At 37.6% G+C, this 26,785-nt stretch overlaps 2 protein-coding genes across 2 annotated transcripts; one reads left to right on the top strand and one right to left on the bottom strand.

The window, feature by feature from the left end:
* Nucleotides 1-2,600: 2,600 nt before the first annotated feature.
* LOC131331388 (glucose-6-phosphate isomerase 1, chloroplastic) lies at nucleotides 2,601-13,504 on the bottom strand. The gene is made up of 14 exons (XM_058365309.1): nucleotides 12,798-13,504; nucleotides 9,956-10,078; nucleotides 9,777-9,875; nucleotides 9,591-9,674; nucleotides 8,526-8,669; nucleotides 8,375-8,440; nucleotides 7,051-7,119; nucleotides 6,845-6,952; nucleotides 5,599-5,651; nucleotides 5,368-5,506; nucleotides 3,832-3,988; nucleotides 3,596-3,674; nucleotides 2,972-3,038; nucleotides 2,601-2,883 (listed from the first exon to the last, which is right to left on the bottom strand). Exons 1-14 carry the CDS (start codon nucleotides 13,329-13,331, stop codon nucleotides 2,749-2,751), a joined length of 1,857 nt encoding a protein of 618 aa, XP_058221292.1. The 5' UTR covers nucleotides 13,332-13,504; the 3' UTR covers nucleotides 2,601-2,748.
* Nucleotides 13,505-22,349: 8,845 nt separating this feature from the next.
* On the top strand, nucleotides 22,350-24,670 carry LOC131331389 (uncharacterized). Its single transcript, XM_058365310.1, has 4 exons — nucleotides 22,350-22,495; nucleotides 23,635-23,792; nucleotides 23,873-23,993; nucleotides 24,087-24,670. Exons 1-4 carry the CDS (start codon nucleotides 22,403-22,405, stop codon nucleotides 24,348-24,350), a joined length of 636 nt encoding a protein of 211 aa, XP_058221293.1. The 5' UTR covers nucleotides 22,350-22,402; the 3' UTR covers nucleotides 24,351-24,670.
* Nucleotides 24,671-26,785: the final 2,115 nt, after the last annotated feature.

Genomic DNA, 26,785 nt, shown 5'->3' on the forward strand with positions numbered 1-26,785 from the left:
GTTAGAAATTACGGTCGAAACCTAAATTTCTTGAATAAAGACAAAAATAAAACAATAAGCCACTTTTTTCGTCTTTATTAAAAAATGAGTTTCGATCATAATTTTATACATTTTAGATTCCATTCGTCATGATGAAGTAATAATCCATAAAAAGTTAACGAAAAATTAACAAATACGAAAAATAATTAAATACAGTCATTTGACTTGTTAGGCCAAACAAGACCTAAGATCTAAGGTATTGTTTGAGGGTTATGGAAAAAATGGGTGATTACTAAGCAAATTATTTAGATAATTAATACCCCCAAATGAGATTTCTTGGGTTCGAGCCCCACAGAGGGCAGACCCTTTAGGGGACCAGGGCTATGGATAGCTTCTGGTCTTCCCGTGCTAACTCTAACACCCCCACTAACCCCAGCTGATGTATATCGTCGTGGCAAAAAAAAAAATAGCATATATGACCTTACCCAATTTTTTGATAATTGTCGGGTTTCAGTACCCAATGCTGCGTTTCTCTGACAAGCTATGTATGAACACTGCCCGTTCCGGAACACCTTCTTAAAAAATAAACACTTATTTCACATTTTCAAACTCAAAAATAATGTAAATGAAAAATAAATTTTAAATTATTTTTGCACCATATTAAAGATCTCAATGAAATCTTTCAAACAAGATCTATATTGCATATTTTTAGATTTTAATAAGCCCATCGTTTTTGAGCTTGAAATTACCTTATTAAAAAATAAGTACTTATTTCGCGTTCCGGAACGGGGCTGAATTCGAAGTTCTCCTACGATGATGTAGAACAAGTGGCCGGGATGTTTCTAGAATGACTGAACCGTATCAAGTCAAAGAATGAATAATAAAGTATGGAGTATTTTGTTTTGGAAACTTTTATTTAGGAAATAGTATTGCTATGAGATCTTATTTGTGCCGCCTGTTTTGCATATTTTTTATATTCTTATTTCCAAGTTTTGGTAAGATTTCTTATTTCCATGGAGTTAGTTTCTCGGAATCTTTTTTCCTTTTTGCTTATAGTTTTGGTTTCCAAGTAATTTTTTTGCTTGGTCTGCTAGATAAATAGGCAAGGAAGACTTAAGGGTTGAGGCATCTTTCAACCAATAAAAATTATATTGCCGGTCAACAAAAACTTCTTGAGTCTCTTTCTTTTTTCTTGTGGATTAAAAAGTTACTCGTAGACTTAAATGTTTATTTCATTTGCTAGATAGCCTTTGTGTTCATTCCATTGTGCCATAAAAACCTGGAGTAATAAGAAATCAAAACACATGCATGGGTATTGGGTTGTGTTAGATTCTTAAAGATGGATTTATAGCAATTAGCACATAAATAAACGATATACAATTACTTACAAAGACGGAACTAGTAATTGTTTGGGTTTTTTTTTTTTTGGGAATTTCAATATTAATATTAGGTGTTTTTTGTTTGTTAAGAACACTTAAATTTTATGTAGTATTTTGTATTTGATGTTATTTAGACATTTAAAGAATGTGTTTGTTTTGGGTTCCAAAACCCTATCCTCTCTTTGCGCACAGTCTTCCATAATTTTTTTCTTGAATTACTAATACCATTTTTCTTTCTATCTCTCTCTCTACAAATTACCCAAAAAACCTCCCTCAAAACCTAAACCAAACAAACTATAGATCCTGAACCTTAAAATTTCATAGTTCGACCCCCGCATTTAGAAAATCCTGGTTCCGTCCCAGATTACTTTTATTCTGTAACCAGATGTGTATAATGTTTAGTAGAGATAAGATCATGATTTAAGAAGAGGAGAACTGATCTATCTTATAAGATAGAAATAATCCTTCTGATGGAATCTGAAAGTCATATCCATAAGCCCGGATAAGTCCAACCTACCCACCATCAGAAAGTTAAATCCATGAGCCCGAAAAAGTCCAACCTACTCACCATCAGAAAGTCATATTCGCAGTTCCGACATTTTGAAGGACTACGGCAAATTTTAAAAATGCACAGCAAAACTATTTGATTTGATTGCCCGATTGACTTGATTTCATGGAGTTGTTGCTCAAGTCGAGTCTTACATAGCGAACGGTTCAGATTATATTTTCAAGCTCGGGAATGAACACGTATTATATTTTCAAGCTTGGGACAGAATACAAATCGAGGGCACAACAGCCTACCGTGCCTTGGGACCCAGAATCACCAAATCTCAAATTGTCTTTCTTCTCTTTCACAAGAGCGTCCAAATTCTTTTCTTATTTTGAGTAAAAAATGAGCATGTGAAAAGAGCAATGTCCTTGTAATCTGCCTTGCCCAAATACTTAGCCCCATTCCGCTGAGGAAAATAAGTATTTATTTTTTGAATTAAATGTAATGTATTGTAAAAGAATGACCTGTCTCGTAAAGTGAAAAATAAAAGCTTAAAAATAAGAACCTTAGCAAAACAAGGTCAGATTAATGAAAACTAACACACACTTGGTTCATAAAACCTTATCATAGTTTAACTCGAATTAACATGAAACTTTCCAGAGATAATATTAACGACAATATTGGGTATTGCTTTCATGTATAGACTGTTTTCATCTCATTGCCCCTTATGAATTTCTGGTAGATGCGAAGGCAAATCAAACCACCCAAAACAGGATTTTATTTCAGACAACTTCAATGCAGTCATTCTCAAATCTCAACAAATATCCAAATCTGACTGTAAAAAACCAGCGGACAGAGCCTTTTCCGGTACCTCATGAAAGGTGGTTCTCAAGTTGCAACTCACACGTACATTTCATCAAGATTACACTCTCCGAGGAAAACTTTGATGCTACGAGGTGAGCCACAGCTGCCTTCAGCTATAAGTGCTCTATCATTGGCAGCCATGTGGGCGATAATCTTGTAAATCATCTCAATCTGCAAAGACCACAAAAATGGTCAGGTAAGCATGGTATACAGGAGCTATAATTGGGTACAGAGTTTTTAGAGAGATGGCATTGCGTACATCTTCAGGAGCATGGCAACGTTCAGCTACTTCATCAAGTGTTAATGGCTCAACAGGGTCTTTACAGCTGGGGGACAAAAGAAAGAAAATTTCACAAAACTAGTTATCAGTGTCCCAGAAGGCCAAATGGTAATAAACACAGAAGGGATTATATTTAACCAAAGCTGGGCCATTTACAAATATAGAGCATGGCTAAATGCCAGGTTGTGAGGATATTAATGAAAATATCAGTCAGGTCAGGTACTCTTAACAATCGAGGGTATTTTTGTAGGGCATGAAACAAATAAAAAGACCTACAAAGCCTAAATGTTTAGAACACGCGCAACGTTAATTTGCCGCACCTTTGAGATGGAAGGGTGGAAACACATGTTCATTTTGACTAAAAATCAGAAAAGAATATAATATACCGACTGTATTGTGATGGTATCCTGCTCATTGATGTAATGACACAATCAATTGCATCACCTAATGGTGACAATGTCTTCAGCCTTTTTTTCTTTTTTTTATAAACATCATTCATGATGCCTTTAGCTAGAACATCTTCCACCAAAATTATGCATGGTTCTCAGAAATTATGGACAAAACATCCTGGATTATCACAATCTTGAAATTTGGACAACATACCTGGCCTCATTGAGTACTTGAAGGACCCGCTTTTGGAGAGCTAGTACTTCTCCAGCTGCTTTTTTCCCAGCTTCCACACCTGAGAATCATGAGATAACGACATAACGTTGATGTAAGAGGACAGTTCCTATATGCACAAAATGTCTTTCTCACAAAAATATAGCTTTGTTCCAAAACAACAATTGTCAGCTGGACCCCCAAACTCTAAGCGATAGCAAAAGGAAATAGGCATTTACCAGGTTGGTGGTAAGCATTAATGTTGACCAGCGAGGCATAAATACCAACTGCTCGTTCATACAGTGCAATCATTGCCCCCACTGATCTCGGAGTCACTTCTTGCACGGTCACTGTAATGGACTCCCGATCATTAGAATACAAAGCTGACCTTGTGCCCTGAAAAAGAGTCACAATGAGTTTAGGCCAGATGAGTTGGGAAAAAGAAAGTAATGTTCAATGACAAAAATGACCTTTAAAAAATAGAATTATATCATTCCCCTGTCCCTTTAGTTCACTTAATCGAGGATTTGACCTTTTTATTTCCCTTCACCAACAATTTCCAGAAGTAGGAATCATATACCACTCCTTACAAAGTGCAATCCAATGAATCGGGCCTAAACAATTTAACACGATATATGCGATTTGACTCCTACATTTGCATAACTTATCACACAGTCCACGTTCCCACATATTGCCATGTCCATGTGGCATAGCATGTTGGTGCCAAAACTCAGCCCACAGGGTACAGCCACAGGCATTCAAAAAAAGAAAGAGATAGACACACACACACACTCGCCCGCGCACAAGAACTGTAAAACAATTGGACGTATGCAAAGCTGAACCAGATACTTGGTTGACGGTTTAAATAGCACAAGCTTTCTCTGAGTAATGCCCGAGGAACCAGTTTATCAAAGATCTTGGTTTTTCCAAAGGTTCTTAACTCAGGTCCAGTACGGGGTTGAAAGTAGCACCAAGAGAGTATAAACTAAGATACTATGCCCGGGTGGTTCTTTCCTTTGCAAAGAGTTTCAAATGCAGCAGCAACTTGTCGATGCTGAAAATTTTCTAAGGACAACAACAAAATGAGTGTTCTAAAATCGGAACTAATCGCTGGCGGGGGACCTATCTGACTAATGGCTATGCGTCGATTACTAATTGCTATGCGCCAATTACTAGGCCTCAAAGCTCGAAGGTGTCCAACCGCCCAACTAGTGCCTAGCAACTTTTAGAACATTGCAAAATGATAAAGAATGTTACTGAAGGCTCGGAGATGACATGAGGATCCTCATTCATATGAATGCCTCAAAGTCCAATGCGAAAGAGCAGTGGATGATGTTCATGGTAGGTTCTCACTTAACGCTCAGTATGTTCAACCACCAATGCTTCCATGTTATCCTTTCATATTTTAATTTGGGCAGTAGTATACAACAGAAAATGTTGAATATTGATTATAGAGCTCATTTACTCTCTTACGGCTACCAGTAGTCAACAACCTGACACCATCGTCAAAGTTCAAATCAATTGATTGTTTGTAACAAATATGTAGTCAGCTCAGCCTTAAACCAAAATCCCAGTGGATAGTGGAGATTATGTTCAGAGCCTTTAGTAACAAGGACAGGGTAGCTTTCACCTTTCCCCCGTTCATTAATAGTACAACACAGAATATAGATGTGATCACTTGGCCAGTATCTACCCTTGCTGACCTAATTCATAGCGCACACTCAGCACAAATCCAATCTTCGCATTTCAACCTCAGTGGTGAAGGGAAAACTAACCTGTAACATACCAAACAGGTAGTCACCACATGTGACCCCTGGTTCAAGCTCCCAATCATGGCCAGGGGGTCTATCACGTAGGACTTCAATAAATGTGACAAAGAAGTTATGAACGCCTTCTCTCAGTTGTTGGATGTAGCTGTTTAACAGGACAATGAAAGGCTTAGTTATGGCCATATCTATAAAAACATGGTCTACGCAGCCAAATGAGAAGTCAGAACAAAATCTCACGCATGCTGATCTGTGCTCCCTTTATTTCCATAAACAGTAAGTCCCTGATTCACCTGTTGAGGTAAAGAAGACAGAGAAAGAGGCTACTATGAGTGGCCAAACTAAAACACAATATAAAACAGGACTTTTTACTTAGCTTAAGAACTCATGAAAAGCAAAGTAACTCTTGAGCAGGAATATTCCAGCATCATTGTTACTGGCAACCAACATGTAGCATTTTAAATACTATGCTCAACTAATGCTTAAAGCTTATAGCTCATTAAAAAGGACTAAAGCTTTCTTCTGTCAGCATTACCAAACGACAACTGCAGCTACTTGCACAAAATTAAGACCGACTCCCTCACATGCCGCAATATCTATGAGAGATGTCTATTACCTATTGTGAGCAGGGGTATTCATGTCTTAAATCAGTATATCTAGCTAGTAGATCTGGGTTCATGGATAAAGGGGCAAAACATCTACGAAAAAATGTTAACAAGTTGCAAAAACATTATCAAATGCAATTTCGACACTTAGTTAATCAATATCCAATCTTTACAATTTCCCATACAACGGGTTGAGAAAAGGATGCAAGGGTACAAAATCAAATTTCAGTAGATAGGAAACCTCCACGTCCATTGTTTTTAGTGCAGGAAACACTGAAGAGGCACCAGCTATTAAACGACAACTTTGGTTTAACAATAAAAATCAACACATGGCCTGGGCTAGAAAGCAAATTGGAATAATATGTACAAAGTAGCTAGAAGAACTGCCACAGTGTCAATAGATCACATGTGGCAAATGTAAGCAAAGCTAGGCTTTGTTTGGTTTGAGTTTTGAGGGAGGTTTTTGGGGGAATGAGCTGGAGAGAGATAGAGAAATGAGAGTAATAATTGGAGAGAAAACTTATTGGGGACTGTGCGCAAAGAGAGGGGTTGGTTTTAGAGACCCAAGCGAACACAGTCATTTCTGCAAGTCCTACAAACTAAAATGCCTCCAAAGAAAGATTAACGAGCTATCCTCAAACAAGTCCCCCTGCTCCAGACGGCTGTTCCTGAGCAGTTGACACTCTAAATGCTAAGGGGAAAATATCATCTGCAATAAACAATCTTGGCCTCACATTTACGCTTTCTTAGTCCTCACCAGATGAGTCGCAACACGTCATTGGTAAAAAATTCTAATTCCAGCGAAATAAACATGACATTTTTATATCATTATCTGACCCTCCTTCAAACAATAAGAGTTGAAAAGAGATGATTAGTAATACCCGATTACCATCCAGGTCAAACTCCTTCCCAATTGATTCCATGACCAGCTGCTGTAAGTACCTGCTAAATAATAGTAGGCTGTCCTTGTAAGGAAGAACGACCATATCCTGTAGAAAGCCAAAGAAAACAAAGCATAGCTTTCAGTGTGATTGCAACATATCATAGGCACGAATAAAGTTTAAGAAATGACGGCCTGAAGCAACACCTTGGATCCTACTCCATCAGAAGCCCAGTACCAGCATAAAGCTAGCAACGCTGCAGGATTATTCCTCACCTGAAGAACAGAAATCAAATCAAAATTTTCTGTTCTGTACTTGTGTGGGTGATCACTTTGAAAGATGGGAGTGTTAGTCAAATAGAAATAGGAAGCAAATAAAAGTACGAGCAGTGCAACAAAATTACTTTTCCACCTTCAACAAGGCAATCTCACACCAAGTGTATCTGGAAATGTACACATTCTGTTCAATGTCCACATGGGAAGTACATATTAACTAAGTATTCAATCTAGCCGATCAAAACAATAAGCATTCAATCTATTTAGGTGATCCTCATAGGCTAGACAATTAAACCGATTTAAGCAATGAGCCCTGTAATCATCGCACTGAACTATTTCCGATTCTGCAGCAAAGAGAACTGGAGTAGTTGGCACATAACTAAGCTATAATGCAGCTCTATCGATCTATTTGCCTCACCATTTTAACTTTGATGATAAGAAAGGCACATACGCTCATGATGGCATCTCTGACAGGGATATGCACCCTCCACTTATCCCTCTTGGAGTGGCAAGATACCACACAAGGATCAAGCTAATAGCGGATCAATAAGTCTATAGAGAAGGAAGATCGGAAACTACTTATACATTAAAGAAATATAACTAGCGTACCAAAAAATGAACTGTATTCACCCATCTACACCAAAAAAAGAGCCTTTCCCAGCTAAAACAGAATTTTGGGAGAGGAAAATAGATGAACTGGAAAACATGAATTGCAATTTAGTGAAAGATACGCTGGCTTGTACAATTCTGGAAATTGTTAATCGAACAACATTCTGGTAGTGACTACGAAATTCAAACCCATCATATTGCTAACCACTAACTCATCTAAAATCTTAAGCTGTTACAAAGAGGAAAACCGTAGTACTCAGACTTCCCCCCGCAAGCGCGCCAAACATGTCCAAGTATTTAATTTTTAAGTTTGAAACACAAGATCTATTGCCTGCTTTAAAATATATGAGATTGTTAACCACCAACTCATCTATAAACTTAACCGGTTAGAGAGAGGAGCACTGCAATATAATTCACCAACCTATAACCAGAAATAGATGAAAGACCATCCTTTGAAAGGCCAGCAAAAGAAATATGAAGAGAATATAAAGAAGATAAAAGATGAAATGGATGTCCTGCTAAAAAATGTTGCTGTCCTTTATTCGGTTGCATGAGAAGATGAAGACTCATCTCCCACAATTGCATAAAAAGTCCTTTATTTAGTTGCTCAAGTAAAGTAAGAGACATTTGTATAGCAAATCATTACCACTGTCGTCCTATTTGCCTCATCCATCAATGAAGCACCGTCAATCATTTCTTTAATATCAATTCCCTGAAATACAAATTCTGTCTAAATAAGGGTGTAGTTCGGAGTAGAAGATAGGACACACTGAGTTCTGCATACAAAGATAACGAACCTGAAGAGCTGCTGGAAGTAGACCAACTGAAGACAGTTCTGAAGTTCTACCACCCACCCAGTCAAACATAGGAAACCTAGCTAACCACCCCTCAATTCTCGCGGTGTTGTCTAATAAGGAATTCGCTTGTGTAATGGCAACACCCTGGAAAATAATATATGAAGAAAAAAATCACAAGCCAGCATAAAATTGGAACTAGAAACAACAGAATTATCGTACATATAAGCTTATAGCAGCACAAGTCAAGCCCATTCAGCTAATAATGGTTCGAAAATTGTTGAGGACATGCAACAAGTTAAGGTGGTGGCTAAACAACCGGTTCTCTAATACTTGCCAAGTCGTCCCAGAAATTACTATGAATGGAACCCTGATGATAAGGAACCCCCTTACAGGTAAACCTCAATTCTATGTACACCCAACCACACAAGTACATTGGGCAAAGTCATGATCCATGAGAACCAATAACCATGGTTATCTGGTGACAACATGACATTGTTGACAACTAATTACAGGCGAACTACACCCCAAGGGTCCATCAACATCAAAAGTAGCCTATTAACCGAGCAATTATACACAAACACTATTCCAATAAGTAACACAGTAACTATTTATATTCCAACACTTATAAACAGCAATGTGTTATATAGTGTTTTCAACCCTAGTGGGTAAACTCAATGAAGCCAAACCATCTGTATGGCATATAAAACAATCAAACAACTATGATCCACATAGATTAAAGCAACTGCAAAGACCAAATAGCATATAAAGTAACAAAGTTTACCAAAAAAATTAAAGTCGCTTGTCAATAGGAGTTTTAACACTATGTCGTAGGAGACAGCTGGACACAGATTTTATAACAAAACTTAAAGTTCACAGTAGCAACCAAACAGGAATACACAAGACAAAAGAAAAGCATTCCCTATCATTACATGTATATCAGTCAATACCTGCATAGTTAATCAAGTTTCAGTATCTTGTAGAATGATGTTTACTTGATTTATATTCTGAACTCTGAAGAGCTAAGAAAACAAAACAAAAGCAGAAACAAGAACCTGAGATCAAAACCTGTTTCGCAAAATCCAGGCCAGCTTCACGAAAAGCCTTTTGTACTTCCAATAAACCATTTCTGGTTTCCGGCGTACCTCCACTCTGAGTAGAATTGCAACCGAGTACACATTAGCAGCGTGCTTTAGACTGTGATTGGTGACAGCTAAAACAACTAAGAACAAAAAGAAAGATCCCCATGCAGACCTTTGATATCACTATTACTAGTGTTGAAGCCAACTCAGGACCAAGCTGCGCAATCTGATGATCAATGCCAGCTGGATCCGTATTGTCAATGAACCTTATCTTCAGAAAACAAAAATTATGACCAATTTCAGACATGCCATCAAGAAAACAGATGTTCCAATACAAGGTTGTTTACATACCTTGAGAGGAGGATTATCAGGAGCCAACGCCTCTGCAACAAACTGTGGTCCAAGGGCAGAACCTCCAATTCCAACAGAAAGTATATGCGTGAAGCGACCCTCAGGAGAGGATGGGGGCTTAATCTGTGGTTTTATATCCAGATATCAGATACAACAAAAGGAAAACTGATAAAGCTGCATCTCTGCCAACAATGCCATGAAGAAAGTACTGTTAGAATCAAGGAATTATTTCAAATATACATAGTCACTTACATGATGCAGAAGGTTCAAGGATAAGAGAGGTGCATAAACAGCAATCCCTTGGCAAAAGCCGCAAAACCTATTCAAATTGTGATTGCCTATCTGAGTTGTAATTGTTTCTGGAACACTTGTAAGTATTCATTTCTGGTTTAGATAGACTTTAGATGGATATTTAGTGTCACTATTTGTTTCAGATTTAATTTAGTGTGATCTACAATGCTTGACAAGCAGGAAATATTGAAACGGTTTAGAAGGCAAGAGGTTGAAGCCTGAAAGCAAAGCCAAGCTAAGTAAGTTTAAGTGTGCAAAACTGCCAGGTGGTCTCTCGATCGGTGACTGAGAGGTCCTTAGCTGCAGAAAGCTCCTAATGAACCTCACTCCCACTCCCAACCAGCAAGAGCCTCACTCCCTACCAGGAAGGATTCTCTCACACAAATACATTTCAAAGAAACAAATGATGAAGAGCTACCAAACAGGAAAAAAATGTATAGCAAACATAAATTTACAGATAAGAATTAATTCAAATTACTTTTAGTGCTTTTTATTCTCATGATAAATGATAATTTACTCATTACATATTTAGAGTATAAAATCTATAAACGCTTCACAGAATCTGTTAAAGCATCCAACACAAAACCAATTGGCAATGAGCTGAAAGGCTACCCAGGTTCATATATTAGTTTTGCAGGAGATAATTAACCGATGTGGGACAAACTCCAACACTCCCTGCACGTCCGACCCCCGACTCGCCCGTGGAGAGGTAAACAAACAATCCATAACACATGGATCACAAGAAACAATGGTGCACTTATGGCACAAACAAGGGGGAACAAATTTACCGAAACCCTAACTCTGATACCATGTTAAAGCATCCAACTCAAAATCAATTGGCAAATGAGTGGAGAGGCCGCCCAGGTTCATATAATAGTTTTGGAGGAGAAAATTAACCGATGCGGGACAAACTCCAATAGCACCGACAACATAGACTCTTCTACATGTCCTCACTTCTCCCGCAGTCCCACCCCACGCTTCTTGCAACTAGGAGTGGGCATCAAGCAAGAAGCAGGAGAAAGAGTGTTTTTGGGTCTATCAATTGCATACTCTACGACTCCTAGAGCCAATGATGTAGGATTCCAAATTCCTCATTATTTGGACTTCCAATTCCAGATTGGGTTCCAAGTCTTCCTAGGGTTCTCCTATCATTAATACAAGTCAAGAGGCAGACCAAAACATGCTGTGAAAGCCAGAGAAGATGCAACATGTGAATATTCTCCAACCTTTCACTTCATTCATATACATGGTGGAGATTACCTTAGTGGATTTAAGATTGTCTAAGTTGGTTGTAAAACATGGGTGGATCAATTGGTTTGTGAAAGATTCTGGAGGTGTTCTCAACATTCAAACATAAAGTGAAAACCTTAGATATCGTGGATTCTGAGGTAGTTGTACAAGCAGCACACTCACAAGTTGGCATATTGACAACCTTAGGCATGTGCATTTACCTAGGTTCAATATGTAAACCGCAACTTGTAGTTTGTTCTTGATGGAAGTGGAGTGGTTGGCTGAATTAGGTCACATATTTTTCCCTGTTTCAGAGTTTTCACGTAAAACTTCTGTGCTTTATATAATTTCCTTGAAATTTATATTCTGCCTGATTAAATCAACTAAAACAAAAATATCCCACAAGTCATATCAATGCAAGTTTTCTTGTTTGCTAGCAATAACTGCAATTGGTAATTCCCAGTCCAAAAGATTGCTCAAAGTTCACAGAACCTCAATTTTCACAATTAACAATTCAAAATTAATGCAACGATTTTGTAAAATTACCCCGAGTTTGACAACCACCCCAGGAAAGCCATGATATAGGTTATGCCCAGTTCAATAACACAGTTAAACCATTACGAGTGCATAACTAGCTTCAAATCTAGTGCCTTGAATAATGCACACAACTCCAATGACATTCTGAAAATTGAGTCCAACCTTAGAAGTTCACTAGCTAAATATGTGAACACTTCAGATTTAAAAAAAACGTGAACTCTCAAAACTTAATATTTTCAATAAACACGGAGAAGACAAGTTCAATACTTCACTCTCAGTATCATCAGTTAAAAACTGCAACATCATAAACTCAGACTCGGTTCCGTACAAATGCCACGGGCTGCACGGCCCTAGTCATATACACCGAGAAGAGAGTTCAGTACTTCAATTTCATTTACTATCAAACAGGCCACTAACCAACTGGGGGCTAGGTCAGTTGGTCAGGACTCTTGCATCTCACTAGGAGGTCAGGAGTTTGAGTCTCCTCAACTACATGTGGGTGTTCGTCCCCTGGTATTTGTTGGGATTAATTCACCTCATAATCGGGCTTGTAGTTGGGTTGGGCTTGTAGTAATTGTGGTCTCTTTGATGGGCAAATTTATCTTGGTTGAGTTGTTCGGTTTGTTATCGCGTGGACTCTCACACAATTGATGAAGTGTCCCACGGAAATGAAGCCATTGAAAAGTATACGCTGACTTCAATTGGCGGAAAACAACATCAGCACCCCATGCCACAGAACAACACCACTTCTCTACGAAACGCAATCGACGAAAAAAAAACTGACCTTACCACAGACGACGTCGTCGGCGAACGAGCACACAGCATCAAAAGTAGCCTCAATCTGCGACCTCAGGTACTTACTCGGCGCGAGCCCCGAGTTCCTGAGCCAGTAATGCCCGACCATCCTCCCCTCGTCGGGATTCGCGATCGCCCCCTTCTCGAGCTTCTCCATGGCCCGGAACGCCGCCTGGAGCCTCGGCTCCATCTCGGCGACGAACTCGTCCGTGAACCCGACCCGGCTCACGTCCAGGTACAGCCCCAGCTCCCTGTGCTGGTACAGCCAGTCGACGTACCTCCGCCACAGCTCCCTCGGGTCCTTCTCCAGCCCCTTCTTCTTAATCTCTTCTTTCAGCGTCTCGTTTTTTGGCTTGGAAAGGTTTGCGGGGATTTCCTTGGCCACGGATTGGACAGAGAAGCGGTCGAGGAGCTTTGATCGGGCGGGGAAGGAGGCGGAGTAGACTCGGGCGAGTGGGGATTTGTTGGGGGTGGGGTTTTGGAGTTTGAATGTGGAGGAGAGGCCGGAGATTGATGAGGCCATTGAGGAGAGAGAGAGAGAGAGAGAGAGAGAGGGCGATGGAAACGAGGAGAGAGAGAGAGAGCGGGAGAGGGTGGGTGGGTGGGTTAGGCCATTGCTGGTGTTTGGTTGGAGTTCTGGTTGGGGAAGTGAAAGGCGGAGAGCTTTTTGGTCTCACCTGAGAGTCTGTGGCATTGTGCACGAGGGGACAGGGGCCGGCTTCCATGGGGAATTCTAAAAGCACCCACATTTTTCTCTCTACACTCTGCGAATAATTAAAGCCGAATGAGGCTCGTTTCTGTTGGAGCATCTTCACTCCTTATTCAAATTTTTATCTAAATTTGAATAAAAATTCGGGTAAAAACTTAATTTGGTATTGTGTGTTCCAATAAGTAAACTCAAATCCAAGCACAAATATGCACAAATTTGAATAAAAACTTCATTAATAGCAATATTGTAAATTTAAAGGTGTAAAATTTGCCTTCAAAAATTTAAGTAAGAATTTGAGTTTTAACCAAATTTGAGTCTAAATTTGAGTAAAACTCAAATTTGGTATAGGTTTGGATAAGGAGTGGAAAAGGGTTTTAGACGATTTTTACTCAAATTTGAGTTTAAGTCAAGATTTGAGTAAGAAGTAGAGATGCTCTTAAAGGATGTCGTAAGTATTTTTTGAATTAAAGGTGATATATTGGGAGAGAATGACATATTTCTTAGAGCAAAAAATAAGGGCCCGGCTAAATACAACTGCGAATTTACTACATGCAACCAATTCATAAAAGGGAATCCAAAAATTTACTTTTATGAATTGGCTACATGTAGTAAATTTGCAGTTGTATTTAGCAGCATCCAAAAATAAATATGTACTATAAAAAATACGAACTTGAGCGGAACAGGGCCTGAATTTTGCACTCATTTGTTTAGATAATTGATTTTCACACCTCCTTTATGGACTCAATCAAGCTCTGATTACTATAGCCGGCGCTAAAACCACCAATTGAGCCTGCCACAAGAGTCTCAGTTCCTCTTCTACCATAATCGACCCATCGATTGAAGTAAACCCTATCCAAATTGAACCCCAAAACCATTACACCTTAGCGGAAGAGCACGACTCAGGGACCAAAAGCTTCGGCCAACATCTCGTCCCTGTCAACCCAGAACTGATTGTGTTCCAAAGGTTATTCAATTCGCCTGCGATGGTGGAAGTGACATCAGGGATGTAAATTGGTGGAGACTGGGGAGTATAACTGGAATTGGCTATTTGATTTTGTGGGAGAGATGAGACTTATAAGAGAGAGAGAGAGAGAGAGAGAGAGAGAGAGAGAGAGAGTATGGGCTTATTCACTGCACACCGCAGGTGAGGTTAATTGGTGTTGTTGAGGTAGGTTGTTAATGGCCGTGAGTCCATTTCAACACATTTTGAGGAAGATGATGTAGGGCTAATGGCTACAGTGCAAAAGAGTCAGTTAACGTTTCCCATTAACAGAGTTCACCCCATTTGCAAATTGTATAGTTTAAGGGGGTTAAGTGTTTGAGTTCAAACAATAAGGGGACAACTCGAAAATGGATGATAGTTAAGGGGGGCTTAATGTAATTTACCCTTTATTTTCCCTCTATGAAGTTATTCTTGTACATAGGGGAAAAATTATTCAATGTCTTTGGACTTTGAGGCACTACATGTAGTGCATCAACCTCTTTCTCTATTACATATTTGTGTGGTCCCCAAAATTATGGAGCTCATACAAATGTGTGAAGAGAATAGTTTGCAGCACTACCGCATAGTGCCCCAATGACATTGAATTATTACTTGTACATGTGTGTTTCCAAGAACTTAAAATAATTGAAATGTGAATCTTATTTATCATAGATTTTGTTAAGTTGTACAATTTATAATAGTTTTCCCTATTAGTTTTGTCCACTTTTTTTTTTGCCACAAGTCATACATAAGCAAGGGTTATGAGAAGTTAATAAATTAGTTTATAAAGGATTCAGAGGCTGTCCATACTCCATATACCTGAACCCAAAAAAACCCACAACCGGGCTCAAACCCCGGAGTTAAAAGAATTGGGTTTATTTAGAGCCCGTTTCAGAACACCTTCTTAAAAAATAAGTACTTATTTCATATTTTGAAACTAAAAAAATAATACAAATGAAAAATAATTTTTTAATTTTTTTTACACCGTATTAAAGATCTCAATAAAATCTTTCAAACAAGATCCATATTGCATATTTTTAAATTTTAATAAACTTATCATTTTTAAACTTGAAATTACCTTCTTAAAAAATAAGTTCTTATTTCGCGTTGCGGAACAGGCCCTTAGAAGCACCCCCAATTGGTTGAGAGCATATAGTTGTTAACAAAATTGGCCTTTTATTGTGAGTGTTACCACAGCAATGAACTAGAATATTCCCTTCAATTATTCTTCCAAGTTTTGCCTACCAGACTGGGGACGATATAGGCTCAGGTACGTACAAGACACGATCGAAACTGCACAAGAAAAATGCATGGACGGTGGCCAATCACTGTCACCTAGTTTTGGCAAGTCACCCTCGGACTAGTTATTCAACAATGTTACTCACACAATAATTCAAACACAATAAATTACACAATTTCTCACATACATGTGGGGCCCATACGTAGTAGTGTGTATAGAACCCATATGTATGTGAGAAATTGTGTAATTTATTGTGTTTGAATTATTGTGTGAGTATCATTTTTGCTAGTTATTTACCGAAAAAAGAATAAGGAGCGAGATGGTTTCGATAAAAACTGAACTGTTTCAGTTAGATTTTTTGGGGTCTAGTTGAGGGCTTATTTTGATGATCGGTCTTGTTCATATTGTAAAGCTTGTAAAGAAATGCAATCATCCCAAAAATCACATTATTCAAAAATCGTTCAACAAGTGATCGATTTATATTTGTCTTGAATCAATGAGTCCAATCCAGTGTGTCAGTCTATTTTTTCTTTAAAATCATGTTAATCAGATACTAATTAATATTATTCTTGATATGACTTGTATTCTCACTGAAATCTACATGACGAACAGTTCCTCCAATCATCAAAATAAATTTAGGATGATATAAAGAAAAAATCAAAACTAAACCAATCCTGTTTTCTTCAAGAATGGAGAGGAGCCGAATCCAAAAACAAAGTCATATGGTCTAGTCAAAGACGGATGTAACCTCCCCTCAAACACCCAAAAAAAATTCTAGTAATATCACATATATCTACGTAAGAGTTCTATATAGCATACACAATTATACATAAATAAAGATATTTTTATTTTTCAACTTTCGTTGTATGGTCCAATTATTATTAGTTTATTAACCGTCTTGAGGAAATATCTTAAAAGAAGGTCATAATAAGACCATAATGATCACTTTGAAAGCTTGTCAATGACAATGCAAAACATACCCTAAAAAATTGTACAAAATAATTTTTGGATATTTTTATGAATAGTATGTTCTATAAATTTTTGTAGTTAATTAGTAATGCATGTCTTAATGTAGTACGATTTTATTGTGGTTGGAAAATTTTGATGAAAAACTAAATAATATCACTAAAAGCTAATAACGCCGACTGTCCTTAAGAAATATTAATTTAGGCCAAACTTAAGTTTTACGGGTCATCTGGCCTAGATTTTAATTTCGATAAATTGGTTCATTTTTTCTAAATTTTTATTGGACTTGCGTTAAGTTTTTTGGATTAATAGTTTTCCTGACGAGATGAGTCTAAAAGCTTACAAATCACAAACAAAGGTCAAAAACTCTAAAGACGAAAAAGGTTTGAATTAACTGTCTTTATTTTCTTGGTATTGTCTTATCAGAGTTGTTTCAATTCCAATTTATATGTTTCTACTTTGTTAATTATCTTGTCAAGACGAATTAATAACCTTAAAAAGGTACACAAAAAGCTAGACAGCAAAGATCACTAAAAGTCAATGATACAGATTCTCTTCTAGAAACCTTATTAAGCCCAAAAAATTTAGATAGTAATTGTTACAATCTCTTTTGTATATCCACCCTCTTTTTCGTTCTTGTGCACAAAAGTATAATATTAACATCTCATTTTCCTATTTTTTACATAACAATATAGTTATTTATAATTTTCAAGCTTAAAAATAATAAACTTGCTGAAACAAATTTTTTTGGGTGTTTGGTTTCCAACTTTTTGCCCTTTCATTTTCTGCTTTTCACATTTTGAGTGTTCGGGTTCCCCATTTCAAAAATTTATTCTCAAAGAATGATTTTTCCATTTTGGTATTTAGAAAACAAAAGACAAAAGTATGGGAAAATGAGCTTTTTGACTTCTCATTTTTGGTTAACAAAAGAACCAATATAATATATTTTGCACATATCTCCGAAATATTACTTGCAAAATACATTCTGCACATATTTTCCAACCACTAATCAAATTTAAAATGCATTCTAACCATAATTCAAAAAGCCAAAAAATCAATAAGTAAAATGAAAAAAGCCATAAATTTGGACTCTCAATGGCTAAACTTTTTTGCATAATATGTCCCGAAGGTGGGCTTTACGGGGGTAGTGCCTAGCCCCTAAGGCCATCCACAGTGGTATAATCAAAAGCAAATTATTTTTAAAGTTAACAATGTTGGTGTAAAAGATGGCTCACAATGATATAATCAAACTTAGCATTATTCTTAGAAATAATCAAATTTTGGGTTTTGGATAAGCAAAACTAGCAACATTTTTCAATAATCAAAATTTGTGAATCCCACACCACATAAGTTAACTGGTTCCAAATTTTGTATACACGCGTGTTTTAAATGGTATTTTCTTCTTATTTTATTTGTCTACTCTATATCTCCTTCTCTTCATCCACAAATTGTTTTTCTTTCTTTCCCTCTCTTCCTTTCCCTCCAAAACTGAAGCTCATATCTCTCATGTACAATTCAACTCACTGTCGCCGGATTAAGGTATTTCACTTTTTTTCCCGTTTCTATTTTATTCTTTTTTCGTTCCTCTCCCTGTGATTGAGTACATGAAGAACCTTGTATTCTTTTTCAAATTCAAGAATACATCTAATTTTTTTTTTGAGTACATGATTTTCTTTTTTCCAAATTCATAATATGAGAGAAGGAAGTCACCAATTTTTTCCCCAAAATTAAGGGAGGTAATCGATATATTTTTGCCCAAAAAAAAAAAAACGTAATGATGGGAAGTGATCAAATGGTGGAAAACATAAGGGGAAAGTGAAATTGTAATGGACCATTTATTTTGGTTATGGATTAGAAGTGATCATTGCGGACCTCAATATTGTTAAGTTTAGCAACCTCTTAAATGGATAATCAAAAGCTGATGTGTCAACTTTTGGTTATCCATTTTTTATTATACCACTGTGGATAGCCTAAGGAGTACTGCTATTGGTACTGATGGTACCGTAGAGAAAATGCACCGACAGCCACCGGAACGCCGTCTCCGGCCACCGGACGGCCGATCCGAGCCGTCCAAAAATTTTAAAAAACAAAACCGAGTGGGCTTGCGCGAGAATCAACAACATCCGAGGTGTGTAGGGTATTTGATCTGAGAACCCTTTTTCATGTATATACACATGTATACATATATAGACGAAAAATGGATGCTCGGATCAAGTACCCTACACATCTCAAATGCCATTGATTCTCGCCAAGGCCCACTCGGTTTTGTTTTTTAAAATTTTTGGACCGCTCGGATCGGCCGCCCGGTGGCCGGAGACTGCCGTCTGGTGGCCGTCGGTGCATTTTCCCTACGGTACCATCGGTACCAATAGGATTTTCGTAGCCTAAGAGATAAAACAGCGAGAAATCCATGTATAGTGGTAAGAAAGGCATTGCTTTCGGGATCTGGATCCTCTACGAGGATTCCTTTGTAAGGATTGTGTGAGGCTTTTGATGTAGGGTTGTCACCACATAAATGAGGAGATCCAACGGTGAACAACAGTTTGCCGGCTATATGTTGGTTGAATTCTAACCGCATAGGAGAAATAAAAAGAGATTCCACAGAGTGGGAGTAGTATGCGTTTCCATCGTCATTTACGGACTTCAAGTAAAATTAAATTTGGTAAAAAATTTTGGTTGAATTCCAAACCGCATAATAATAAAAAGAGGATCCCAGGCATTGCGAGTATTTGTTTCCATAGTCATCTGTGGATTTCGAATAAAAATTAAATTTACAAATTGTCGGTTAAATTCCAACCGGATGATAATAAAAAAGAGGATCCCATCCCACGCAGTGGGAATATGTGTTTTTCCATCGTCCTTCGCGGACCTCAAGTTAGATATAATTTGGTAAATTGTCAGTCAAATTTCAACCGTATAATAATAAAAAGAGGATTTCAAGCACAAATATAGTATTTACATTTTATCTTACAATAGGAATGAGACCCACATTACTAACTTAGCATTTATATAGTATAAAAAAATAGAGCTCTGCAGGACCCACAAACATTACTATTTGGGAGCAGCAATAAACTTCATCAAACAATATTGAGATTTTTTCCTACTCCTAAATAATAAGAACAGGTTTGAGGGATATGCCCAATTTGGTCCGATTTTTCCAATAATGCCCCCGGAGGTTCTAGGCTAGAGGGCTTTGGGTGTCTAAAATGGTAATTTTGCATGAGCCTAGGGTAGTGGGCTAGCTGGCATAATCTTGGTGGTCTGTGGGATGCGTGCAGTATCTCGCCCGTTCGTTCTATTGTCTTCCCTGATGGCTGTCCTCACTCCTTTGCATTTCGTTTTTTTTTTTTATCTTTTGTTGGAGCCAGCTCCAGTGATTTCTGGCGTTATCCTCTCTGTTTCTAGGGCTTTCTGCTGCGTCATTTTCCAGGTAACTATTCTGCCTTCGTCTCCTTCTCTGTTTTGCGTTGTTGTTCTGCATTTTCGGTTCGGTTCGTTGGGTCTCTTCGTTTGTGGTGTTGATTCTGTGATTAGCTTAGTTGGGTGGGCTCCCCAATGGCGTTGGGTCCGTTTATTTTGTTGCCGAGATCCCATTATCTTTTTGTTGTTTCCTGTGCTGGTCACTTGTGCTGCTCATAGTGTTAGCTCCTTGGCTTTATTTGTTACTCGGAGTTGTTGTTTGGAGATTTGGTTTTGTGTTGTCTCGCTCATGCGTGGATGCTCTTCAGTTTAGCTGTCTTTTTTGTGCGTTTATTTTGCAGGAGAGGATGGTAGTCCATGCTCCGTTTCTCCGTTGGGATAAGATTCCCAACCCTTCTCCCTTGTCTTCTTCTACAGTAGCTTCATATTTTCTGCAAACAGCTGAAGGGGAACAGGTGATTGCTACTTTTGCGGTGCGTGGTAATGACAATCGTATGGTTTACCAGCCATCTCATGAGTTTGTTGAAGACTACCAGGGTGTTTTCAATTTGGGCTATGTTAGTGAGTGGAATTGTGGCTTCCAGTAAAATGCATGGTTGGATGGTCTTGTGTACCATTCGTTTGTGAGGTACAGTGAGGAAGGTATATATACACCAAGACTATGATTTTTGCTGCCCAAATTTGAGAATGTTATCTATTGTGCCGATTTGCATCTTCCATTTACACAGCTTTTCATTTCTGCCTTTTTCTGTGCGATTAACTTGTAAGATTTTTCTGCGCAGTTGTTGATCAATGTTGGTATCTAAAAAAACTTTCCATGCCTGGTGTCACTGACGTTAGCTCTTACATTTTCTTATGGTTTCACCCCTCTCCCTTGGCTACAGGTTTCCCCTGGGGTCTGATACATAAAGTAATAGAGTTGTCTGGCTTTTCTGTAGAGATTGCCCCGTGCTCTTCGTCAATACTTCCCTACTAATGGTTCAAGTACTTGGATTCTCTTTGCTTTTTGAAAAGAATTTTCAAAAAATTCCCCCTAGATTCTCTCTACTTTCAACATTTCTTTCTCTATCTCTCTCCACTTATTACCCCTACTATTTTTCAAAAAACTTTTCAAAACACAAACCAAACATAGCATTAGTCACTAGAGATTATCAACCATGTGTTTCGCAAAAATTGGGACGAGTTCCGCCAGGCACATCAGCTCGAGGTTGACCATAGGATTGTTTTTTCGTGCGAACGTAAGTGGATCTTTTATGTGACTGTTTGATAAAGATGGCTGTGAACTTGTGTTTGATTGGTCTGGGCTAAGTGGTCGCTGACAAGATTTGCCCCCACCTTCAGGTTGGCACTCGAATGTGTTACCAAACAAATTGTCTTTCTGCGTACTCTCTCCTTGTTTTCACCTTTAGCTAATATTTATGTGATTTTTCTTTTCTGTTATAGGTAATCTACAGACTGCTTGCTTTCCTTCGGTTCTTGTTGATTCTCATGCAGTAGCGAGATTCATTTACTACAATGTCTATGGGCCTGACTTTCGGAATGTATGTTCTGCTTCTCTTTTTGCTATGGTCGGTGCTTTCCATTGTGTGCTACATTTGAAAAACTATCCTTTAGTATTGACCACTATGTTTTCATTGACTACTATGTTTTCATCTACTCTCCCGCATCACATACACTGTGCTAATTTTATAACTAACACGTTACTAATTCATTTACTAGATGTCCTATTTGCCATTCTTGAAGTTGGCACTCAAAAACCAGCAAATCAATCGCGTGTTACAGATGTCAGTGTTATAGATCAAAGGTAAAAATGAACAAAAACTGAATAACCCTTCCATTTCATTATCAAAACTAATCCATGCTAAAAATACTCCGATTCTTAGCTTGCAGTCGATGATCATATCTCTCTGGGATCACTTCAGCGATTATGAAGCACTCGCAATGACAACTTTACCAGGCACATTTCTAGTTGCACTTGGACACAGGTTGAAAACTTCGACATACTACGGTAATCATCACTTCCTGCATATTTCATTATGTTTACCTCAGATACAAAAACAATAAAATTCATCTTCTCTTCCAGGTCTTTCCCTTGCCACCAAAATTACCTCATCGTTTGTCCTCAATCCATAAATACCAGAAAATGCAGCACTCCAATCCTGGTACCTATGTCAATTCCAATATATTTTATTGTAGCTCCAACCATGATTGATTTCATAATCCAAAAACTTCTTCAGGTGCCTTGCCAATGCCGCCAAGATCAGAGAATTACCACCAATGGCAGCAATGCAAGCTCTCATGGTCGAATCTGCTGCCCCTCCATTAACTGATGCAATCAACGTTATCAACCTTCCTACCTCAGTCGAGAAGGTAATGATAATGGAACAATCCAAAGCCTCTTTTGTCTTTCTTATGTTTACTCTATTTATCTTTCCTTACTGTCGTTGTCCAAATAGACCAACTATAGACATCCACTATATGTCAGCCACTGCTTTTACATGATTCTCAAAATGTATATCCTTGTTCCCTTCCAAAAATCTACGATCGAGATGGTAGCAGTTAGTTATTAACAGTGAAGCATCATTTAAGGGTCCGTTCCTTTAGCTTATCTCTCGCTTTGAATACATATAAAACAAACTGAAAACCGACACAAACACAAGGACAAGTATGAGCCAACTCCCAAACATACTGAACAACACCAAATAAAAAATTCATGCATAAACTCTCCCAAAAACACCGAGTTAGGAAGCATCTGTTCTTATTGGTACCGCCTATTTTGAGCATTCTAAAAAATGTAACGTAAGCGGACTTTAAAAAATATTCTAGGTACTAAGTAACATAACATGACCCCAAGACACTCTCATTTTCTGTTCACATATACCTCTTTTCCCTTCTTTTCTTTTTGGTTTCCCCCCACCCCCCAAAAATACAAATATATACATATCGACATGTATGTGTGTGTGTGCGCGTGTATACACACATGAAGCACCAGCCATGCACAAAAAATAATACGCATAAAATAGGAAAAATTAGCCTCTAATCACCCGTTAGCTAAGCCCCAAAACAGTAAACTCACCGAGTTACTTTTACATGTAAAGCAACAAAGCAGAAAAGGTAAAGCAAAACAAGCACTTACAGTTAACCCATATCTAACAATCATGTAGTTATGGTATCAAAGCTCTATTGCATTCAATTCTCATGATTTCTGTTTATGCCTAATTATCTTTCTATCCTATCAAAAAGGGTTTGCTTAGGGGACTCACAAAAAATAATGCAAATTATTTGTTGGGTTCACTTGCCATTAGTTTAAATATATTGCACAACTGTCTCATAACTTGACCCTATAGATTCGCAGACCCCTGTACTAAGCTAATGATACAATAGTTTAGGTTCGTTTTATCTAATGTAATATTAATAATGCATAGATAGTTTAGTTTTGCTCTTCCTTAACCCCCCACCCCCCCCCCCCCCCAAAAAAAAAAAAAAAAAAAGTTGCAAGCTCATCACAGGTCCAACTCATTAATGTGAAAGGCATAGCAAAACTCACCAATTTCAATCAACGGTTCTATTACCTTGCTTGCTCACTATGCAACAGAGCATCGAATGCATATGAAGATCATGAGCTCTGGTGCAATTACTGTTCCCAACGAGTTCCACCACTAGCAAGGTACAAACTTTCCCTCCCAAAACAGATACGTGCAATCTACAATCAACATTTAAACTTCCTGCTATCTCCCAAAATGACAGGGTTAAGTTCAACATTGAGGTCAGCGATCCAACAGCATCGATCGAGGCAACAATCTTCCCAAAAATTGCCGAGCAATTATACGGCATTACGGGAGCCAACATAGACACAACTGAACCTAATGTAACAACATTACTCCTTTTTACGCCAAACACCACTTAAACATGCTCCCTTTATCACACAAAATAACCACTGCTTCTTAAATACATCATGCAGGCACCACTCTCGCCCGAGCTCCTTGACCAGCTTGCTGAACCCAAGAGATGCAACATCACACTCAAAGCTTACATGAACACCTATGCTGGAATTTCGCAGTGCAAGTTCAATGTCTATTCAATGTCTGCCATACCATTGCCAACACCGGATGACCAACAGAATCTTCAACAACCACTGGTCCTACCTCTTCCAACAACAATCAAAAACGAAAAAAGCGTCACGGCATCAGCATCTTCGAAATTCCAGGCAAAAAACGCAAGCTGAACTGAAGCCATAAAGCCTACTCCCACCTCTACTATCAATGGCTGCTCCCTTTTGAAGTACTTTCACGTTGCTATGAATGCCTACTCCCTGCTCTACTAATCTTATGCTCCTTGACCATCTCAAAATCAACTAATGCTTTTGATGCACTGTGTTGTCTATATCTACATCAGCTGGTCCTTTTGATACTTTAATCAACCTATGTAATATATCCACGTCTGTGCACTATATTATGCATATCTAGATGAACTGATACTTTTGATCCTTTGATCAATTTATGTGATTCTAGCAACCTATATCCATGCTACACCTATTTTCACCCACTTCTATTCCTTGCAACGGTAAAATTACAAACAAGGCATATCTAACCTATATCAAAACTTCCTCTCTTCAACGGGCATGCGTTCGTGCCATGCATGAAGGGGCACCTAGTATATACAAATATAAGGGATGCCACTAATGGTATTTTCAAGAATGCCAATCAACCGAAAATACCTGTAACTAAATTTTCGTTTTCGGGTATTTTTCTTCATCTTCTCTTATTTTTTGTTGAATTTGCATTAAAGTTGTTTGAAATTAATAATCTATCTAGACGAGTTGAATTTAAAAAGTAAAGAAAAAAATGAAAATCAAGAAGATGTTAACTTAGAGATGAAAAATGTTTGAAATCGATGTTTTTATTGTCTTTAGTGTCGTCATATATAATTCTTTTTCCAATTTCAATCTAAATTATTATACATTTCTAATTCAACTAGTTGAGATGAAGAATCCATGAAAAAAAAAACATAATATCACAAAAATTAATTTAGGTCAATGTGATTTTAAAATGTGTGACGTAGTTCGATAGGAAAATTGAAAACATCATGTTAATGTTACCATGACAAAAATCATGTCTAGATTATTTTGATAATATTAAATGGGGATGGAAGATGATGTTAGAGATAATATGAATAAATTATATTTTTTTCTTTATTTTTTAGGATCCACGCTTTCAGTAGTTAGCTGTGGATATTACTTTTAATGTCATCAATAATAAAGTTGACTACTTAGGGGGATTTAGGCTCCACTCTTGTAAATTTCTTCTTCTTCTTCTTCTTCTTCTTCGTTTTGAGTATTTTGTTCGTCTCTTATGAATTTTTGTTGGATTTGCTTTATATTTTTTGAGTTAATCATCATCTCGACCAAAAGAGTCTAAAAAGTAAAAAAATTATGAAGAATTTTTTTTTTTACTAAAGACGAAAAAAATATAAAATAGCTATCTTTTTTGTCTAACGTATCGTCTTATATATATGATATTTTTTTAACATCGGCCCACATTTTTATACTTTTTTTATTCCTCTCATCGAGACGAATGATTAATCCAAAAAATTACAACAAAAAGTCACGACAAGTAAAAAAATACCAAAAAGAATTTAGTCAAAAAGTTTACAAGAATGCACCCTTAGAGAGCGTTTGTACTAAACTAATTTTTGTTAAACACAGTCGGTATTATTTAACTTTTTTAGTTATTTTTTTTAGCTTTTCATCATAATTTTGAATTACATCGTTTGTCTCGATGAGAAAAATAAAAAAAGTATTAATATAAAGACCAAAGAGGAAAGAAGTTCTTATGAGATGATGTTTTTTTTTTTTTGTCAAAAGTGAGAAGATTGTATTGATAAACGCTCAACGACACTTACAAAATAGAGATTATTACAAAAAACTTGGACAAAGCCAAACTAATCGTCTAACAAATACTGTACAAAACACGTAAATCACAAGGCAATCAATATCTTTCATCCTAACCTAGACATGGTTTGATGAAACAATGACACTTTTAAACTGTCTAATATTTAATTAAGAGTCTCAAACGAGAAAAAGTGCAAAGTTAATGACAAAAGACACCAAATATCCAGACGATCAGATGCACTTCACCTAAGTATGAATGCATTAAGGAACTCTCAAGAACTACAGATCTGCCAAGCCGTTATGAGTTGCCTCACCAAATACATCGTGTAGGGATAGAGCACTGAAGCACATATATCATTGTGAAGCAATATCGATTGAGAGAACCTGATCTGTAGACAAAATTCGTCCAAAGATGAAACTAATAACTCTCGTTGAATGAGAGACAAAACTCTTGTAGAGCAAGAGATAAAACTCTCACAGATCAGACGACAAGTTGTTGATCCAGAGAGAAGGAAGGAAAAAAAAGGAAAAAATAAAGAAAGGGAGTCGGTAGTACCATAGCCTTCCCCTCCCGCCGCCGCACACGGGTATGAAACCCAAGGGGGGGAGGGGAAGGAAGAAGATAAGTTGTGGTGGCTAGGGTTTTGAGAGAGGGAGAGAGAGAAATAGGCGGCTCCATGAGATGATGTTAAAGACACTAAAAGACTATAATTTTTGAATTTTTCCGTCATTAGTGAAGTTTTTCCAACTTTTGTCTATCTATAATTTTG

This window comes from Rhododendron vialii, chromosome 6a (assembly GCF_030253575.1).
Source record: "Rhododendron vialii isolate Sample 1 chromosome 6a, ASM3025357v1".
Taxonomy (NCBI): domain Eukaryota; kingdom Viridiplantae; phylum Streptophyta; class Magnoliopsida; order Ericales; family Ericaceae; genus Rhododendron; species Rhododendron vialii.